General features: G+C 43.0%; 3 protein-coding genes across 9 annotated transcripts; 2 read left to right on the plus strand and 1 right to left on the minus strand.

The window, feature by feature from the left end:
• Positions 1-5,303: 5,303 nt before the first annotated feature.
• fam240a (family with sequence similarity 240 member A) lies at positions 5,304-12,252 on the plus strand. Its single transcript, XM_020643249.3, has 3 exons — positions 5,304-5,450; positions 6,413-6,534; positions 11,609-12,252. Exons 2-3 carry the CDS (start codon positions 6,413-6,415, stop codon positions 11,739-11,741), a joined length of 255 nt encoding a protein of 84 aa, XP_020498905.1. The 5' UTR covers positions 5,304-5,450; the 3' UTR covers positions 11,742-12,252.
• A 570-nt stretch (positions 12,253-12,822) lies between these two features.
• nudt18 (nudix (nucleoside diphosphate linked moiety X)-type motif 18) lies at positions 12,823-17,425 on the minus strand. The gene is made up of 7 exons (XM_020643243.3): positions 17,342-17,425; positions 16,382-16,554; positions 15,066-15,176; positions 14,365-14,467; positions 13,986-14,109; positions 13,569-13,690; positions 12,823-13,361 (listed from the first exon to the last, which is right to left on the minus strand). The coding sequence occupies exons 2-7, from the start codon at positions 16,550-16,552 to the stop codon at positions 12,979-12,981; spliced, it is 1,014 nt and encodes a 337-aa protein (XP_020498899.1). The 5' UTR covers positions 16,553-16,554; positions 17,342-17,425; the 3' UTR covers positions 12,823-12,978.
• Positions 17,426-17,607: 182 nt separating this feature from the next.
• On the plus strand, positions 17,608-19,697 carry sdhaf1 (succinate dehydrogenase complex assembly factor 1). Of its 7 annotated transcripts, none has more exons than XM_065950927.1 (2): positions 17,608-17,930; positions 18,711-19,697. In XM_065950927.1, the coding sequence occupies exon 2, from the start codon at positions 19,208-19,210 to the stop codon at positions 19,454-19,456; it is 249 nt and encodes an 82-aa protein (XP_065806999.1). In that variant the 5' UTR covers positions 17,608-17,930; positions 18,711-19,207; the 3' UTR covers positions 19,457-19,697. The 7 variants fall into 7 exon arrangements, with proteins under 7 accessions (XP_065806999.1, XP_020498906.1, XP_065807034.1 ...); XM_020643250.3 differs by having other exon boundaries at positions 18,719-19,697; XM_065950962.1 differs by having other exon boundaries at positions 18,723-19,697.
• The last annotated feature ends 526 nt before the right edge of the window (positions 19,698-20,223 follow it).

Genomic DNA, 20,223 nt, shown 5'->3' on the forward strand with positions numbered 1-20,223 from the left:
CACAATGCTGACAAGCCAAGGGTGGCCATTCTCCAACTGAGCCCATAGGTGACAGAGCTGTGGAGAAGACCCCTGACCTCCTCGCCACTCACTCTGTCAGAGAGCTGTCAGTCTCGGGGACCAAACACCACAGAAGGAAATCACATTAAGAGGGTTAAATTTGTGGCACACAACAAGCACAGGCACTAAAACAAGTACACAGGGCATGCAGCACACATCCCTCACCCACGCATCTGTAAGCACACACACAAAGGTCTTGTCACTCAGGCAAACAGGGTATGTGATCTGACACAAGTTGGAGGGTGCTTATGTAACACCTTCAAAGGTGTAATTGGATTTCGGTTTTGGTTGTGCGGAAAATGCTTCTGGCACCTCAATATCAAAGCTGGCATTCATGGAAGTCTGCTAAATTAATCCAAAGTTATTTCCGGATGTAGAGAACAACATAAAAAAAAATTCAGCGCTGATGTTCATTTTAATTTGACATGAAAAAAACATACAAATCTGTCACAACGTTTCTGTAAAAAGGTATTGTCTTGAAATATAAATGCACTGTAACTTCACCCAAAGTTTCACTTTAAATACTGCTCTCAATCCAGATTAAATGCAGACAGAAAAAAGAAAAAAAAATGGTTATTTTCTTCACATTCTAATCCCCCCCCCAAAAAAATTGCTCTTCGTAAGAAAGAGCACATTAATTCAAAAAGACACATCATTTAAAATAGACAGCAAGTTCATGTTTAAAAAATGGTGAGAAAAAGTTAAGATATGACGTGACGCGAGCTCACATTTAAAAATTCACCAAGCAGACGGCAAAGAACTAGTTGCAACGAAGGCCACCTGTGTTGTTGCCTCATGTCGCTTCACGTCCAAAAAATTGGCTGCAAAGACTACAGCCACGTACGTTCTGCGCATGCGTGAAAGGAAATAACTCTCCATGCCAGCAGGTGGCGGTAGCTCATTGTCATGATACGAGAAGACCATTTTCACACCGCTGTCGCTCACCATTCGTATTCCAGGTACTTCTAATGGAGAATAATGTCTGATAAAAAAAGTTGAAAATGGCGCTGGCGTTGTCAGCCCTGAGTCTTTTAGTGGAAAAAGAAAAGAAGAGGCGACAAATAATGAGAAACCGCACTAATGGGTGAAAGCATGGATACTACAGCGGCATGCTCTGAGACTGTGTCGAGAGCTGGCGAGAAATGAAACCTCTGAACAGCCAGTCAGAGAGATTCCTCTCACAGACGTCGATTCAACATGTCGAATCGGCCAAAAACAGGCGGACGGGTAGCGATGGAGACACACTGCAAAAACTGGGGCGACCACCGCTCACCGACGGGCCAACTAGGGCCGACGGCCGCGACCTCCTTGGTGTTTCAGGGCATTTAGTAGGGCTATGGTGTAGCGGTCAAATGACTGTTTGTGCTCCTCCGTCTGGCAACATCTGACACCTGAATGAAAGTTCCTACCTATAAAGTGAATCACCTGAATCCAAAAGTGCAACTTGTTTGTCTCACTTTATTAGCCCCCTAAATATGGCTCCTACACTCTGTAAAGCTGAGGTTAGCCGCTGACTCAGCTGATAATTCTCCATCAGACACTATTATATCGCTGTGTCACATTGTTTTAACATTGTTGTCTCATGTATCGTTATCACTAACACACAAACAGATTTGTCTGAATGTTTTATAGCAGCCACAGATCCCTCTCGTTCTGCTGTTAATCCAGTCAGCTCGACACGCTGATATCTGGAAGTGTTTCATACAGACAGACAGACAGATAACTGCTGTCCCTCTAACACAAGCAGTCCCACTGTTCCTCCTACAGAGTTTTTAACCGTTTGCATGTTTTGGTAGAGGCTAAAATAATGAGAAGCTTAATTATGCAGGATAATAAATTCACTTCCATTTTCAGGAACTGACATGTTTTTATGTGAGGAAACTTTCAGGCTTCAGAGATGCAAACTGGTCCAACAAAAAGTGTCTCATTTCAGGTGGAGCATCCTTGGAAGACCCAGTGTTTGCGTCCCTTGTAGCCCGCTCAGGCTGAACTAGAAGAAGACGTCTGGTCTACGGAGGATTCCTTGTTTGCCTCATCAGCTGTCCCCGCCCTTACCATGTTGTTTGTAAGCGCTGTCGCCTAGCATTCTCAGCAGTCGCACTGGAAATGACATCACGAACATCACTTTACTGTACCTGCTACTTTAAAGATAATTTGAAGTTTCAAAGACCCCTTTGTTGCTCTTCAGTATTGTTGGCTATTCGATTGATTTGAAATCAGTTACTTACATTTAAAAGTGTTTTACTCGGCTGCTTCTGATTCTGCCAGCTTGTTTGAATTACACACAATGAATCTCAGGATATGATGAGCTGCACAGGATGCACCAGATGTATCCTTCGTTGGCCGAGGAAAGTAGGTCGCAAAATGTGACGGCCTTTTAAGTGACACTGTGACTTCAACAAAGAGCAACAATGGAGGACGTTGAGCAGAGGTCTCTGGCAGGCGCCTTCGAAAACATCAAGGCAAACACAAAAAGACTCAGGAAGAGCTTCTTTCTTCAGGCTGTCCGGACTGTTAACTTCACTCTCCTCAGTGAAAAACAAAACAGAACTGTGACTACATGATGCACACACAGCACACATTCCAATCTGCACATTGCACTTTACACACTGACACTTTACACTGTTTACATTATTCTATATTTTGTATATTCAAATATTTCTTTTTAAATTTTACATTATATTTACTGTATATATGTGTATTAGTAATTTGAGTGTTTATTGCACGGCCTTGCGGGACAGTCTTTACATTTCACTGCACATCTGTATGAGCATGTGACAAAGAAAAATCTTGAATCTTGAATCTACTCTGATAATCAGGCGCTGCCCACTCCCCCATTTGTTATATTAAAAACATCTCAGAAAACATGAGCACTTAGACATTAATTACACGACATGAAAAGAACTAACTATAATGACAGAAAAAAATATTTGACATGCATTTTGATTTTATAGTTTGACCCATGTCCCATTCATTAACATTGAGGAGGCGGAGCTTATGAGCTATCAGCAGGGGGCGTTCCAACTATTTTGGCTTCACTTTTGGGGCGCTGTCATGTAGTCCATCTTTTTCACTTTTTATACAGTCTACGAGCTAAGCTAACGAGCTGCTAGCAACAGACGTACGAGTAGGATGGATTTATACTTTTGTCAGACTTCCCGACGTTCAGGATGCCGGTGTCACATAGCGACAGCCGTGTGATGCTGGCATGTTGGAATTATAACAGCCTGTTTATATTGGTACAACACCCAGTGTGTGTGTGTGTGTGTGTGTGTGTGTGTGTGTGTGTGTGTGTGTGTGTGTGTGTGTGTGTGTTACAGTCCGGGCAGCATCGTATCTCAGCCCCAGAGGATTGAAATATCAAACATGTGTTATCACCCAACTGACACACACACACACACACACACACACACACACACACACACACACATACGCTTATAAAATGTCGTCTGAAGTCCATGACATCATCGTTTAAGCAGATCACTTTCTGTGTCCACACACACTCTCGCACACACACACACACACACACACACGCACACTTTGGGATGACATCATCGTAAACACAGATCATTTGTCAGTAAAGACCTTTGGTGGGGTTTTTTTCTAGAGTTATATAATCGTGAACTTTACATTAACTGTGTTGGATCATTTTCAAGGCGTCGCTCTCTCTGCTTTCATAGAAGTAAAATCTAAACGTATCTATAAACAGATTAAATAGCATCATAGCAGACGACAAACAACCCTGATTGTTTTATTCGTGTTAGCTCATGCACTTCATTCATTTTTGTTTTCATTCATCTTTTCCTTTTTTGCTGACTGCCATGTGAAGCTTTGTTTTCCACCTTTGTGACTTCGTGCCCCGCCCTCATTCTTTCTCACACCTCATGTCTCACTTTTTGATTTTGGTAAATGAACTTGAGCTTGTAAAGCACATTTCTAGTCTCCTAACTACTCAAAGTGTTTTTACAGTGCAGGTCACACGTACACATTCACACACTGATGGTAGAGGCTGCTGTAAAGTGACCATCAGAAGTTACTAATCACATTCATACGTCTCTGACAAAGCAGCAGGAGCAACTTGGCGTTAAGTGTCTTCCCCAAGGACACATCGGACATGTTGCTGCAGGAGCTCGGGCTCGAACCCCCGGCCTTCTGGTTGAGAGATGACCGACTCTACCCACTGAGCCACAGCCGCCCCAGCTCCACAGTTTCAGCAGCACATCTCTTGGCTCCAAATTGCAACATCAGTGGAATATGTTGGTGCCTGTTGGGAGGGTGATTTGGCTTCACTGTAGAACAACAGAAGGAGACGGAGATGCGCTCTCCTTTTTATTATAAACCGTATATATACAGTGGTTGAGCCGAGCAGCTGGTGAGCCAACGCCTTTGTTTGCATTAGTTATCTGAAAGAGAGACACGATAATTTTGAAGCTGCTTTTTGCTTCCTTTGGTTTTAGCATAAAAGTTAGAACACTGTAAAAGTTTAAAAAATAAAAATTGTGGTACCACAGTCTTTAAGTATAACTCTTAACTTAACATTAACGGTTAAGCTTATTGATTATTTGGATGTTAGTAAGAGTTTTTAGATCTCGGTCATTCTGTGTCAATTTATGTGCAATATGAAGCTACGAGCTAACTAAAAGGCGCTAACATTAGCATGCTAACACAACAATGCAGGCCACAGGTGATTGCAGCTCGAACAAAGGGACAATTTTGTCCGACCGCTTGCGCTTAATGGTGTTTGATTATGGTGCGTTCTAATTCATAACTCCTTCATGTGAACTCGAGTGGAGAGGGGTTGGAGGTGTGTCTCTGGAGGAGAGCGGAGGCTTCAGAAAAGCGGAGGTGTGGCCAAACAGCAGTTTGTTTTGGTTTAGTGCTCAAGGGCGACATCTACTGGATCAAAAAGTCGCACATTCTTCCTTTAAGGATAAACTCCCGCACACTGTTTTACTTGCAAACAAACATTTTATCGACACTAGACGTTCATGACCTTCATGCTGTGCCGACTGCAAAACATCTCAGTGATCTGAATGTCTGTGCATCTATAATCAATAAGTGGTAATCGTGTCCGCAGCGTAGAAGAAAAACTGCCACTTCGTCTCTGCAGTGGTCAGAGACAACCTCGACAGGGTTTTGCTTCATCAACCAATCAGAAGCGAGAGTTTAATCAAGTCTACTAATAAAAAAGCTGAAACTAAAAATAGATTGAATTCACACCTCTGATCTCTTCCTCCATCCTCCCCATCACCCTCTCTCTCTCTCTCGCTCGCCCTTTGTGTCCCTGCAGTCCAGTTAAAAACCAGTACAGTGTGGGGAGAGAGAGATGGACGAGAGAGAACCAGAGAGCACCACACAGAGAGAGAGAGAGGCTGACGGACTGAACCAAGGTTTGTGTTTTTGTTCTTTAGTTAAATCTAAAATACTTATGTGTTAATTTACATTTTATCTGTTTGAGTTTACGGTCTTAGACATTTTAAAAATCAGTTTATTTGATAATACTCAAGAGTGAAGTTAAAATATTTATTTTTATCTTCTTTTGCATCTCTGCTGTCTTTACATACAGCTGTAAACATTAAACATATTTAAACTGCATTAAAGTTTATCGTCATGTGTTGGACCCAGTTCTCTTTGATGAATCTAAAGCAGCTGTGTGGATTCATTTCATCTGGTTATGGTTTGTTTTACTGTAATAGAAGAGGTCTTTAACTATTGTTCTTTATTTCATTCCTTATAGCTGCTGTGTTGAGTTTCTGGTTTAGTTTTGTGTTTTGTTTATTTCAGTGTTTGATTTAATTTCCTGTGTCATGTTGTCCCTTTCTTCCTTTGTGTTACTTGTTCTCTTGTGTGTATTTTTTTATGCTTTATTTCCAAGTTTAGTCTTTAGTGTTTCCTGTTTTATTTTGTAGCTCTTGTCCCCGTCTTTCTTGCCTCCCTTTGTTCGGTTTCCCTCCGTTGTGATTGCCTCGATTGTCTTCATCTGTCTCGTTAGTCTTGTTTGTTCATTGCTTGTTCCTTCCCTGGAAATAATAACTTTTTCTTTTATTGCTTTGAGAACAACTTGTGATTTTTTTCAGGGAAATTTAGCATGCAGGACGTTCAGCCCTGCACTCATTTTGTCATTTCGGTACCACATATATTTTCTATGTTTAAGGATATTTTTTTGGTACCTCTTTTCCTTTTTGATTGTTTGTGACTTTAAGAGGCTGAAGATGTTTGGGGGAGTGGTCAGTGCGCTGTGACATCACTGTTTACAGGTGTGAAAGACTTTGACCAGCAGAGGGCAGTGAAACAAATTGGTGTTACTTTTTAATCAAATACTTCGTATTCTATGGATGTTTTGTTGTTGCAGATGAATCTGGCTCTGATCCATGACAGAAATCACATCAAGACGTTCTGGGAGAAGAGGATCGACTCTGAGTGTCAGCATGTTGAGAGCGAGGGGCAGAGGAGGAACAAGAGCGCACTGAAGAAGTAAGTAACACCATCATCATCATCATCATGTTTTACACTTCAATAAATCTTCAAGATTTTATCAGTGAGTGTTTTCACACCTGCACAAAACTCGGGAAGTTTTCAGGGTGATCTGCATGTGTGAATGTAAACAGATGAATTTTTCACTCAGACTTCACCCGGAGTTTCTCCTGCCAGCCTCCTCGTTTTGTTTCTGAAGAAAGTCACCTGGACCTAATGGGAGGAGGTGGTGACCTTTATTCCCTGTGATTCATGCACAACCGTAGACTGTCTGCATGTGACAACGATCTCTGTGCGCGTAATTAAACGACTGTATAATGTTTTCTGTTCTCCTCTCTTTAGTTAATATCATGAACATGATACATGAAACATGAAACATTCTCATTCAGATCTGGAGGATTTCAGGGGCAGTCCTCCTGAAATGATGAAGTGCAGCTGTGAAAACGGGCCATTGACACCTATTATATACATCCCTTCATTTTGTGTAATAAGGTCGGGTGGTCCTCTCTCAGAAAAATAATGACCGTCATATACAGAACCTCATGTCTCAGTTTGACGTTATCAGACACGTTCCTCTGACCAGTTCTTTGAGGTTTGGGAAATCGGCTTTTCTTATTCTGCACTTTATTCCTGGAACAAGATACAACATCATCCCGAAGTCAATCAATCAATCATTATTTGTAAAGCGCTAATTCATAACAAGTGTTATCTCGAGATGCTTTACAGAAGAGCATATGGGATAATATGCAGGAAGGATTTTTCCTTTGTGTTCCTCACGTCCCTGTTGTCCACACTTCCTCACTGCTGAGGTGGAGGTCGGATCAGGTCGTGTATGAATGAGGACGGAGGTGGTTGTGGGGAGGGCCAGATCACCCAAAAAAGTGTATCCCCGTCCAATTTTTTGTAGTCTTTTTCTCACAATCCTAAATTAAATTATCCCTTATAATTGTCTTAAATGTAATCCCCCGGTTTGTCTGTCCCTGTATCTGTGTTCTGCTTCCTTTAATGCCGTGTTGTCTGTCTCTTTATTGCCTCTGTAAATGAGAGTTGCTCCTCGATGATCGCTTGAGTAGATACGATCAGTTTTATTGTCTGGAAAGAAGAACTAGAGTACCATGTTACCTTCCACCAAAACTCAGCATGAATGTAGTCCCAGTCGTGGTCGACATGTGACCGTCTGGCTAATAGACGCATCTAAAAACAGATCATCTCATTACAACAGCCCCTCGTCTCTCAGCGAGTCGGAGGACATGGCGCACACACTCCACCCTCTCAGACAGTGTGTTTGTTAAAGGTCTCAGTAATGATGATGACTAATGAGCTGGAACGTCTGTCCAACTGAAACCTGAACTCACCACACACACTATAGGCTGGATCATCACTAGTCCAGAGATTTATAATCTGGACAGCTTTGAAATGGTAATTTAATGGACTTGAGCTTGTCTACATCTTTTCTGGTCTTCTGACTACTCAAAGCACTTTTTACACTGCAGGTCACACCTACACATTCACACACTGTAACTCATCCATTCAAACACAGTCATACACTGCAGACGAAGCAGCGGGAGTGACTCGGGGAAGGACACATCAGACATGTAGCTTCTGGAGGTGGGGATCAAACCCTCGACCCTCTGGTTGAGAGACGACCGACTCTACCACTGAACCACAGCCGACTTCAGAAGAAGAGGAAAGAGCATCTTATAATTAGTCTATCAATACTAAATCTGACAGAGAGCACAACTGGACTAAAATATTTCAACATCTTCTTGATGGATTGGTAAAAAAATAAAAAATAAATTACCCCCAGATTTTACTCACTTTGATAATCCTCTGAATTTCCCTCTGTGACCACCAGCGCTCCAAGATTACTTTAATGCTTTAATACTTTTTATGGAAATATCCCAACAACTAAGAAGGATTGTGTTGAACATGTGTTCCCAGCAGAAGATTTATAATTTGTGCGCTTTTCAAATCCTTTTTTTAAAGAGTGTAAAGTCATGACAAAAGTCTTCTTTTAAACAGGCAGGAAACTTTTGCAGAACCAGACTCAGTGCTGGGAATTAGGAAGACAGAATAAGACACAGTTTCTCTAACATAGCCTGTTCACACACGCACAAAACATTTGTGCATAAACCGATACATTTTTCACCCAGACTTTGAAGTAGGGGGTTCAGTCGATGTGTGAACTCAGCAGGAAATATTCAGAAAAACTGTAAATGCGCCAGCGATGATGTTTGTGTCTTGTGACCAGTGGTGTAGTGCAGAGTTTATACACAGCTTTACTGAGTCTCAATAGGGTATAAACACTTCTAAATCTCCTCTGAGTTATACCATTAACAATTTGACCACATTGAGTCGGATGCTGCAGGATGTTGAAGGGATGACCCTCCGTACTCGTATGCACTGACTAAACATGCTAGATGAGTCTAGCTGTTAGTAACACAGGCTGTTTATCCTTCGCTGGATGGGACACTTAAAAAATCCATTTGGGGAAAAATAAGAGGACACCCATTTCTTCAGGCACCACTACACCACTGCTTGTGACTGCATATTCGATGCACTAGTTATACTCTTCAATGCTCCTCAGACTGTTCTTTCCCTCGTGTTTAGTGGTCTTTTGGATTTATCTATCACACATAGCAGTCTCTTTTGAGGTCTTGCCAGCGGGAATCTGACGCTGCGAGGGGACGTGTGTGAAAGGGCAACTCAGGAAGATCTCAGGGTCAGACTGTCCTGGAACTTGTTACACATTTTGAATGGGAGATAGTCTGGACTGAAGCCATTTAAGGCATATACAGTAGAAGCCTATACAACCTCTTATTAAACCTTCACCTCTTAACGTTACATCAGCTATTAGCCGTATCCCTCCTAACCCCACTCTTCTTCTCCTCTATCCCCCTTAACCTCAAAGCCCCTCTTCAGCCCACCACACCTAATCCCCCTGCTATCCATTACTCTGTACCCCTAATCCCCACCCTATCAATACCGTGTATCTCCTAATCCTCCAGCTATCTGTTACCCCGTGCCCCCGACTCTGCAGCTATCCGCCCCCCTCCCCTCCCCCCCTTCGCCTCTAACCCCAGTTCTAGTCCCTGCTAATTGTGTCCGTTATGTGTGACCCGGCTAGAGGCTGGAAAAACATGTTGCAGAGAGCAGAGGTGATAATCACAGAGCGATGACTGATGGAGGCCGGCTGACACACACGCTGCAGCCACGGATACACACAGGCTCAAATTAGAAGATATTCTGCTCTTAATGATAACATCAGGACTTCTGCAGCCAGCGGGGAGACGGCATTAAATTCTTAACATTTCATCGATGCAAAGTTTCCATTTTAGTCGGGACTTAAAATACATCCTTACTTATTGGTCTAAATACAGAACACTTAACGTGTGAGCTGCAAAGATGCTCGACACCTCGATGCAATCTGCAACTTCTGCGATGTTAAAATCCTCCCAGAGAGATACGGCGAAAGTCCAAATGAGACTTTAGTTATTTTATTAAGTAAAATAATCAAATAAGGAAATCATTCAAAGGACACAGTTACTCCAAACTGCTTTAAAACTGTTCCAGCAGAAGTGCTGCAGTTCTTTCTGACCTTACACTGGTTACCATTTAGCTTTAAAACTGGTTCTAATGGGGACGCCGATGGCCTAGCGGTTCTGTCACTCACCTCCTGTACAGAGGCTATAGCGCTTCTCACAGCAGCCGGGGGGGGTCAAATCCAACTTCAGCTCTTTGCTGCATGTCATTCCTTACTCTCTCCTCCCAACATTTCCTTTCTCTTCAGCTGTCCTGTTCAAAGAAAAGCTCAGAAAAGAAATAGATTTTAATGGGTCGCCGGGTAGCCTAGCAGTTATCTTGCGCGTCCCCATGTACAGAGGATATAGTCCTCCTCGCAGTGGTCATGGGTACAAATCCCACCTCACCTTTTGCTGTATGTCACCCCCCACTCTCTCCTCTCTCTCTTCAGCTGTACTATCTAAAACAGGCTAAAATGGCACCATATACAAACATCGCACAAAAAGTGGACCACATTTGTAAGGAACATGCATTTGTGGGAAAAGCAGCAGAGCTGAGTATGTGGGTAGCGGCCATGAAAAACTTGCCAAAGCTTCTCTGCCAATGCCAAACAATAAAATGTCCTTCATTTTTGTGTGATGTTTATGTGTCTTCTGTCTCTTTGTGTCCCTCTTTGTGTCAGCCTGTCCTCATGTCTGTCTTTGTGTCTGTCTTTGTCGAGGTCAGGTGGATTGTCAGCAGCTGAGAGAACAAATGGAATAATCCAGAAAACACGACAGGAAGGTGTTCAAGAGATAGTGAGGACAGCTGACAGTGAGCGTTAGGTTACACACACACACGGTGAAGGTGCGTATTTGATCGATGGTGAAATAAAGAAGTGAAGAGAAGCGCTGATGTGACAGTGATAACTCCCCAGCTGTCACATCCAGATACCAGATCTGACTGAACTCAGCAGCACATTCAACACTACATATGAGCTGAGTGCTGCTCTCACCCTCGCCGTGACCATCAACCACATTCACACAAATTCTACCCAAAGCCTCTGAACGATCTGAACTTTTACTAAAAATACGACGTGATCTACACGTATAAAACACAGTGTATCATCAGTGCGTAGTGTTGAAGTCAAGACCACACTAATCGAGACCAAGACTTACCCGAGACCAGAGTGCTCTGAGACCGAGTCAAGACCGAGACCAAGACCATAAAAATGCCGGGGGCGTGTCACTCACTCAGACTGTAACACCGGGAAGGTTGTGGCCGCAATCGAGGGGATAAAAAAATTGAATTATGAATTAATAAATATTATTTGTTTGTTTTAGAAAGAAGCGTTTTCCTCCTAATCACAGTGACGACATGAGACCGAGACCTTCAAAAAGTGGTCTCGAGACTGATCCTTAGACAAAGACCGATTTTGAGTACTACAACATCACCGATGCGTCAACAAATGAACGCTGGCCCCGTTTGCCCCCCAAGCAGTCGGGTCAGCTCAGATCACCTTCATTTAAAACCAGTAACCATAAGGACGACCTTCCCCTCTGTGTGTTTTCAGGCTGAGGGGGGAGTGGCTGGTGCGTCTGGAGAACCGAACCAAACACCTGAAGAACCTGAACGAGAGCTACGTGAAGAAGGCAAAGACAGAGAAACCAGCTGAACAGACGAACGAAGAAACTGTGTCATCCTAATGTTTGGAGCAATAAAGTGTCTTGTTGGAAAACAAATATCTTGGTGTTCACTATCTGAACTTCCTTTGATTCTGTTGAGTTTAAACTGAACCGGGGAGAATCAATTTTATTTACATACTTTATTAATCCTCGAGGGGAAATTCTGGTTTCCACTCTCTTATTTTAGAGACACGCTTATCACACACAAACAGGACCTGTAGACGTGCATTAATGTGGAGGTTTCAGAGCTGCTAGAAGGAGTACTGGGTTCAGTGCCTCGAAGCCTTGCTAAAGGGGGCCCAAGTACTGAACTCAACAGAACTTCCAGTAACTCACTGAAGAACTGCAGAGGTGCACCAGCTGTCTGTTTGCAAGAATTAAGAAATGGCAGCAGATCATGAAACTAAGAGTATCAGGATGAATCAATTCCAATTCTCTCACTGCAAAAACAACTTTCAACAAAATGTTTGAGACACTTAAAATTCTGTAATTATATTTTGAATGTATGGAGAATAAAAAGGTTTGAATACTCTGCTTGTTGTGGTCTAAAGTGCTTCAATAAATTCTCCAAACTGCCAGGAATACCGTTTAAAGGAGCAGCATGTAAGATGTGTAGTGAGTGAGATGATAAAGTGTCTTTACTATCTGATCAGACATTAAGGAAACATGCTATGTTGAAGTGCTGGCTTCTCTGACAACAATGCAGCAGTCAGTATGTCCTCCTTCTAACTTTAGATTCTGCTCCTGAATGCTCTGGATTTGTTTAGACCAGAGAAGGTAGGCAGTTTTAAGGCGACCCCCTACACGGCCGTTTTGGACGCCCCTCGGTTTGCCAGATATGAGAGCAGTTATCAGGTCAACAGGTGTTGCAGCGATGGAAGCGGGCAAGAGAAGTGGTTCAGTTAAACGGCTCCGTCCTGATTTCACTCGTACAGTGTGAGCTCTGAGGTCGTGTCTGACAATTGCCTCGTACAGTTTGGGGAACAGAAATCGTGACCTTTGGTCATCCTGTTTCTATAATTATTCTTTGTACACCAAGTTAAAATGTTTAAATTATCTTTTAAAGCATTTTAAAACTCAGAAAAGATGTGAAACTTTAAAGTCAAACATAAACATTTAGGTTTATTGCTCTGTGTTCACATGTTAACTCTTTCAACTCTGAATGATAAATAATTTATTTCACAATAAAAGCCCACAGTTAGCCTGTTTCTTTTCACAATACGTCTGTAAAGGCGAGCACCGCAGCAGTATTATTTGGTCAGTAGAGGCTGTGGACGGGTAAGATCGACATGTTTTTGGTCATTTTCAACAATTTCTCTTTCAGTGTTTTTTTCCGGACTTCACACCAGATGTATCGAGAGTTCTCTACAGGTGGAGGCCGCTCCGTCCCCTTCCACTCCACCTTCTCTCCGTCCTCGTTGCGCTGGACGTGGTCGGGCACCAGAGCCACCAGCGTGTTAAAGCACACGCCGTCAGTCTTCCCGTGCTGCCGGCCGTTGTGCTGCAGGCTGAAAGCGCCCAGCGTGTTGACGTCGTGGTCGTAGTACGCTTTGGGCATGGCTTCCTGCACCACCATGTTGGCCGCCCAGGTCACCGCGTGGGTCTTTACTGCCGCCGCTGTGGGGAGGTGGAGCGCCGGGGCTGCAGGGACAGAGAGGAAGGAGGGACAGGTGTGTACTTAGATGATCTGATAAGATGTAAACACACAGAGATAAGCACAGAATCGTTTATTCTAGCCGTAACTGGAGTCTCCTTAAAAAGTTGATGGAAACTCTGCTGCAGTGCAAACACACCAAAGACCTTAAGAACTTAAGAACCGAGTTTTTTATCTGATGAACATTCAGTTACCTTTAATGACCAGGACCCAGATGTCGTCATTGTTCGTATAGACCAGCACCAACTTCTGCACCACGTGGCGGCAGCTCATGTCCATCGGTAAGGTGACTGGGTGCCATGGATCCCGACGGTACCTGAAAGCAGCACAGAGGCCCGAGACAGATAAAGTATTCATCTCCATTCTCTCTCTATGCAAACAGAAGAATCCACACCATGTTCATTTAAGAAGAGTCTGATTTGTTCCCATGAAATTATGAACAAATAGAAAACTGTAACAAAAACTAAAGGGGGATCGGTTTTTGTAGGAAAAGTGACACCTTACATCTTACACCTCATATTTAATGTATAAGTACAAAGGCAGGGTGACTGCAGAGCATCGTTACAGCTCTCAGGCAGAATCAAAGGGTGAAAAGTTTTTTAATGTCCTACTTGAGTCCGCAGTCGATGAGTCGGAGGATGTCTCGTCCTCTCAGAGAGAGAGCCGACTGTCTGTCCCACCAGGACGCCTGAAGAGACTCCTGATCTGCTGCTGACAGATTCTTTAAAGTCCCACCTAACACACACACACACACACACACACACACACTCACACACACACACACAGAAAAACAGCCTGTTAATTTATTCAACACATTGAGGTAGAATATAACTAAATACAAGTTAACACAAACGTTGAAATACTTGAGTGAACATTCGACCGGTTTGGAGGTCAGACTTGGTTTTAATGTTATCATCAGACAGTTTCAGGTTCTGATTAAGTTTAGAGACAAAGAGGAACAAACATGTGAGTGAATGTTTGACCTCTGACCTGTGACTCTGGCCAGGAAGATGAAGCGGATCCACTGTGGTCCCTGCTCCTGGATCAGCAGCAAAGTGATCGGCTCACAATCAAAGCCCGCCTCCTCCTTCACCTGCAGACAAACGGAGCTGTAAGTCTGGACAGGTGAGTGTGTGTGTGTGTGTGTGTGTGTGTGTGTGTGTGTATTAGATTAATCTCTTCACACATGCACCAAACTGCATGTGTGATCACAAACGATCACCCTGACTTCATCCAAACTTTTTCCAATCAGCCCTCTCTTAAAATATCTGTAAGAAGTCGGGGTGAGCGATGTGAGAAACCAGAAAGTTTAGAACTGAAGAAGCCTTTCGATGGAGAGGTGAAACGTCTTCAAGATCTTCAACCAGTCCAGCTGCCTTTGGATCAAGCGTTGAACATCTCGAGTGAGCAGGCGGTGAGCGATGGCGGTTATATATCATTCATTTGATCTTCATGCACTTGATGAAGCAGCTCCATTCTCTTCCCTGCTTCCCAGTATGTTCTTTCCCCACTCTCTCTTTCATACTGGGAATACATCCAGTTACACGTAGTGTTGATGTCCGGTCTGACGGTGAAAATCTCTCGCTGTGTGTGGAGGTGAAGCCGAGGAAGATTTCAGGGGGCAGCCGCTCCTGAAATGTTCTACAAATTTCCAGAATTTCATGTCTGAAAAGTGCTCACTCATGTCTCACCTCCCTCATCAGCGCCTCCACCAGGCTCTCTCCCACCTCCATCCTCCCTGCAGGCAGGTACCACTGCTTATAACAGTCCTGCTTCGCCTCCTGCACCATCAGCACCTCCTCCTGGTAGAAGACACACACATTTACAATTTAGCTGATGGCCGTTTCCAGGTGATTAACAAGTCTTGACGCCTCCCCAACACTGTTCTTATTGGATAGCAGAAATTGAAAAAGGCCTAGGCTACATAGCATTGTTCACTTGTCGACTGTAACGTTTATAACCTTTGAGGCTACAGCAAGAAATGAAAAAGAAAGGTTGGAAAATAATGTTTACATTCATTTCCTTCATTATTGCATTTTTTTTAAACTGACAGAACCGTCAGATTAAAGAAATACCAGTCAAAGTTGTCTTAACCCCGGTGCTAAATCTAAAAGGGACAGGTGAGTGAGGACAGGTGAGTGAGGACAGGTGAGGGAGGACAGGTGAGTGAGGACAGGTGAGGGAGGAGAGGTGAATGAGGACAGGTGAGTGAGGACAGGTGAGGGAGGAGAGGTGAGTGAGGACAGGTGAGGAAGGACAGGTGAGGGAGGAGAGGTGAGTGAGGACAGGTGAGGGAGGAGAAGTGAGGGAGGAGAGGTGAGTGAGGACAGGTGAGTGAGGACAGGTGAGTGAGGACAGGTGAGTGAGGACAGGTGAGTGAGGACAGGTGAGGGAGGAGAGGTGAGTGAGGACAGGTGAATGAGGACAGGTGAGTGAGGAGAGGTGAGTGAGGAGAGGTGAATGAGGACAGGTGAATGAGGACAGGTGAGTGAGGAGAGGTGAGTGAGGAGAGGTGAATGAGGACAGGTGAATGAGGACAGGTGAGTGAGGAGAGGTGAGTGAGGACAGGTGAGGGAGGACAGGTGAGGGAGGACAGGTGAGTGAGGACAGGTGAATGAGGACAGGTTAATGAGGACAGGTGAGTGAGGAGAGGTGAGTGAGGACAGGTGAGGGAGGACAGGTGAGGGAGGAGAGGTGAGTGAGGACAGGTGAGTGAGGACAGGTGAGTGAGGACAGGTGAGGGAAGAAAGGTGAGTGAGGACCGTTGAGTGAGGACAGGTGAGGGAGGACAGATGAGGGAGGAGAGGTGAGTGAGGACAGGTGAGTGAGGACAGGTGAGTGAGGAGAGGTGAGTGAGGACAGGTGAGGGAAGAAAGGTGAGTGAGGACCGTTGAGTGAGGACAGGTGAGGGAGGACAGGTGAGTGAGGAGAGGTGATTCAGTAAAGGTGAGTGAGGACAGGTGATTCAGTAAAGGTGAGTGAGGAGAGGTGAATGAGGACAGGTGACCTTGTCGTTGAAGATCACAGCAGCGACGATGTAGGTGACGTTCTTCCTCAGAGTTGCAGGTTTGCTCTGATCCAGGCCCACGTCACACAAGGTGACCTCCGACCCCTGACCGCTCATCATCTTCTCCACCTGCTCCTCCACCTGCCTCCGCTCCTCCTCCGACACCTCCATTTCTGCAAGGTAAAGAAAACACAGAAACACGGAGACCACACATCTGTAAAGCTGGGTTAAAAGCTGAGACATATAAATCACTGCTAAGACGTTAATAAATATCAGTTTACGTCGTTACACCTTCAGAACGACTACAAATTCAACAGTCACTTTTTATAAATTCTAATATTTATGGAATTTAATAAAAAATATATTATTAAAAAATATTGTAATTAATGTTCAGAGCAAAATCAAAGTCACATCCAGACTCTGTAGTAAGGGTGATTTTCAAATCAGGGGAGCAAATATGGTTGAAGAGGTGATTTTACGTTTATTGTACAAAAAGCCCCAAAATGGAGATTTGTTTCACTTGTTGTGGTTTAACAATTTAAATTTAAAAACTCTTCAGAGTTTGATTAATAAGCAGATATTAAAACTCACTGGTAAAAAAAACTATCAAATAGTTAAACACTCGTCATGTGATTTCACCAGAAATGTCCATTAAATATTATTATTTCTTCTTAAGCCTTTATGTACTTCCTGTGATGTAATGTTACATTAATGCTGTGAAAAGGTCAACAAACCTCATTTATGTTTTTTGTTTTTAGACTTAATAAATATCTAGAGAGAGAGAGCTGAACATGTCACTTAATGAGATAAAGTCTTTAAAACAGAGGAGCTAACCTTAGCGCAACAAAAAACGTTTTTATTTTATTATTAAATGTTTTTATTTAACCTCCCAAAAGGAAACAAGTTTGACTTAATACTCGAATAATCGGAGAAAAGAATAAATTAAATTAAATCACGAACCTCTCTGTGATTATAAACCGGGTTAGCTTTACATTCGGACACTCGGAGCTTTCTGCTTTGTTTTGACATTTGACACCGACCGGCTGAGCCGGAAGTGCACACACTTTTCCGGTTTGTGGTTTTCAATAGAAAAAGCATTTTTGGGGATACGGACTATTTACAGTCAGTGGATATGCTACGAAGGACCTGAACCATAGACCTGAACACACTGACAGTACAGATCGTCCATTTTCTCTACAAAGAAATTCTATGAACAAGTGCTTTCGTTTTTTTACGTCTTCATATGTTTTATTTGTACAGAGGACACATTTGAAAAGGAGAATTTATTTATTATTTTCTTTTTTGTAGGCTTAAAAAGTTAATGCAGGCGTAAGTTCCTGATCCACCCTCCATACCAGCTGGTGGCGGTAATTCACAAAAACGTTGTTTGCAAACAGGCAGAAAACACCAAGAAGAAAATGAATGCATTTTATTTTGAAATCTATTACAGGAAGTGGCATTTTTTTGTAGTCCGATGTGTTCAGTGGTGTCGTAACGTGAAGTAAGGTCAACCAGAGGCTGTTTAAATCAGCTAACACTGCTTTTTAAAGTAAGTCAGCATGCAGCACTTATTTAACATTTATCATAATTAATTATCTTTTGATAAAAACAAACAGCGAACAGTTTGAAAACTCACCGTGTCACACAGGTGAGATAACCATGATTTATCAACAAACATTACAGGAGTTTATGTTGTTTCACTGTCTTTTTAAACGCTATCAGGTGACTGACAGCATCAGTTTTTCATATACTTTTACTCCTATCGACGGTTGTCAGGACACTAAACTTCTTTACGACACTATAAATACTAAAGAAGAAGAAACCAGTTTCGATACCACAGCAACGAAAAGAGAAGTGCTAGGCTCCAAAGCTGGATCATTAGGTCATTATTTGTGTTTCATTACTTTAAAAAGAAGGCAGACTCATGCACATTGTCTAAATTGTGTATTTGTTTTTCTTCTAAAGTCACGTTTGATCACACGAGTTTCTACGGTGGCTGGGAAGTGCAAACCAATTTTAAAAAGTGTGAAACACTTTTGCAAATCTTGAGACAAATAAACATATTGGATAATATTTTAACATTTTCTAAATGAAACTACAAAAGCAAAACCCTTGACCAAGGACAAAACTAAATAAACTCTAAAAATGTGCAATCGATTTCCTCAACAAATTATCAAACGACAGAATCTTGACAGAAATGGAAGTGACGGAGTGAGGGGTCAATTAATTTGTTTTGACAGTCACTTCCAGGTCACGTCCAGTATTTTGTCATTTTTGTGTGATGGTTGTTGTCACATCATGTTAATTCAGTGTGTCTTTCCTCCGACAGACAGACAGACAGACATCAGATCCTCCCTCAGTCCACTCAACACCTGAAAACCTCAGGAGACTTCTCAGCCAATCAGAGCTCCTTCAGTCGGCCTGACATGAGTTGTTTCAGCTTTTTGTAAGATCAAAGTACAACGAAACTCAGGAGGCAAAGTGGAGCACTGTGGTGCGTTTAGGGTCCTCTGTGTTCAGTCTTACTATCTAGACTCCTTCAGGATTCATTGAACCTTCAGGGCAGGTTTTTATTCTTCAGTCGGCCTTCAGAGGAACAGTGAGCTCCTATGAGCTCGGCCTGTTGAGTTAAAACTTTGTATTTTTAGAGAGATGTTTGGGGTTTTCAAATTCACTTAAATACAGAACGGAGAGACTCCTTTTGCATCTAGTGGACATTAAGGGAACTGCAGTTGAAAATACTCTGCTCCCGGCACAGCTTCCTGGTGTCTGTTTAAGTCCGTTTAAGAAGAAGGGTCTCTGGTCTGTTGTGGGCGAGTTTGTGCGATGGCTCGTCACAGTAAGCTACAGAAGCAGGTCCTGTCTCTGTACCGGCAGTTCCTGCGGGCCGGCCAGGACAAACCGGGCTTCATCCCCCGAATCCGCGACGAGTTCAAAGAGAACTCTCGCATCAAGAAGTCGGACGTGATGCACATCGAGTATCTGTACCGACGAGGGCAGAGGCAGCTGGAGCAGCTGAAGGACGTCAACACCAAACAGCTGGGATCCTTCTCCAAACCTGCAGAGAAGAGCTGACCTCACACCTGTGTGACATCACGGGACCCTGAAGTATACCAACAAATACCTCCCAAAGACTTGCTCACTGGTTATGAGACGCTGCGTTGAGATTACGGAGAAACTGATGTGATTAACATAAAAGAAGCATGTTTTAAGTGTTATAAAACCGATGTAATACAGCATCACTTTGACTGTTTAGACTTCTGAAATGAATGAATTTGACTTGATGGTGATAATAAACAAAGTGATGTGGACAACACTTCTGTAGCGACTTTCTGTAACAATGACGCCGCTGAGACGCTGACGTTGGGCCTCGTACATCGTCTGACGCGCTTACCACAAAAATCACTGAGATCTGAAATAAATCAGTAACTGTGTTTCTTGGGGTGAAGTTTAACTCTTGGTTGTCTTGCTGTTAACTATACTCTCAGTAGACTTAATTAAATATACCATCAGGTGTGGGTAAGCAAGGACACAGGGACAACTTCTTCTGTGTCTGGAATACTTTAATGTCTATCCTATAGCATGACATACCCAGACTGAACGACGACGACAGTGATGCATCACTTCACTCCTTTTATATATCACTCTGGAAACCGTAACCATGAGCAACCTTAAAGGCAAAGTGCATCATGTCAAACAGTGACTTTTGTAATTGTATGCAAAGTACTAAATATAAATATAAATTAGCCTAAACTCAAATAATCTACATCATCACATAAAACTATAAAGACTTCACAAAAATAAATCTCATCTCCGTCTAACAATATGTTTGAGTTTTTATT

The sequence above is a fragment of the Labrus bergylta genome, chromosome 2, assembly GCF_963930695.1.
Source record: "Labrus bergylta chromosome 2, fLabBer1.1, whole genome shotgun sequence".
NCBI lineage: Eukaryota > Metazoa > Chordata > Actinopteri > Labriformes > Labridae > Labrus > Labrus bergylta.

Excerpts from the sequence above, each read along its gene's own strand:
- fam240a (XM_020643249.3), top strand. The coding sequence starts at position 6,413 with ATGAATCTGGCTCTGATCCATGACAGAAATCACATCAAGACGTTCTGG. Across the intron at positions 6,535-11,608 it reads AACAAGAGCGCACTGAAGAA|GCTGAGGGGGGAGTGGCTGG; the intron begins GTAAGTAACACC and ends GTGTGTTTTCAG.
- nudt18 (XM_020643243.3), bottom strand. The coding sequence starts at position 16,552 with ATGGAGGTGTCGGAGGAGGAGCGGAGGCAGGTGGAGGAGCAGGTGGAG. Across the intron at positions 13,691-13,985 it reads CTCATCGACTGCGGACTCAA|GTACCGTCGGGATCCATGGC; the intron begins GTAGGACATTAA and ends TGCTGCTTTCAG. Across the intron at positions 13,362-13,568 it reads CTGGGTCCTGGTCATTAAAG|CCCCGGCGCTCCACCTCCCC; the intron begins GTAACTGAATGT and ends CTGTCCCTGCAG.
- sdhaf1 (XM_065950927.1), top strand. The coding sequence starts at position 19,208 with ATGGCTCGTCACAGTAAGCTACAGAAGCAGGTCCTGTCTCTGTACCGG.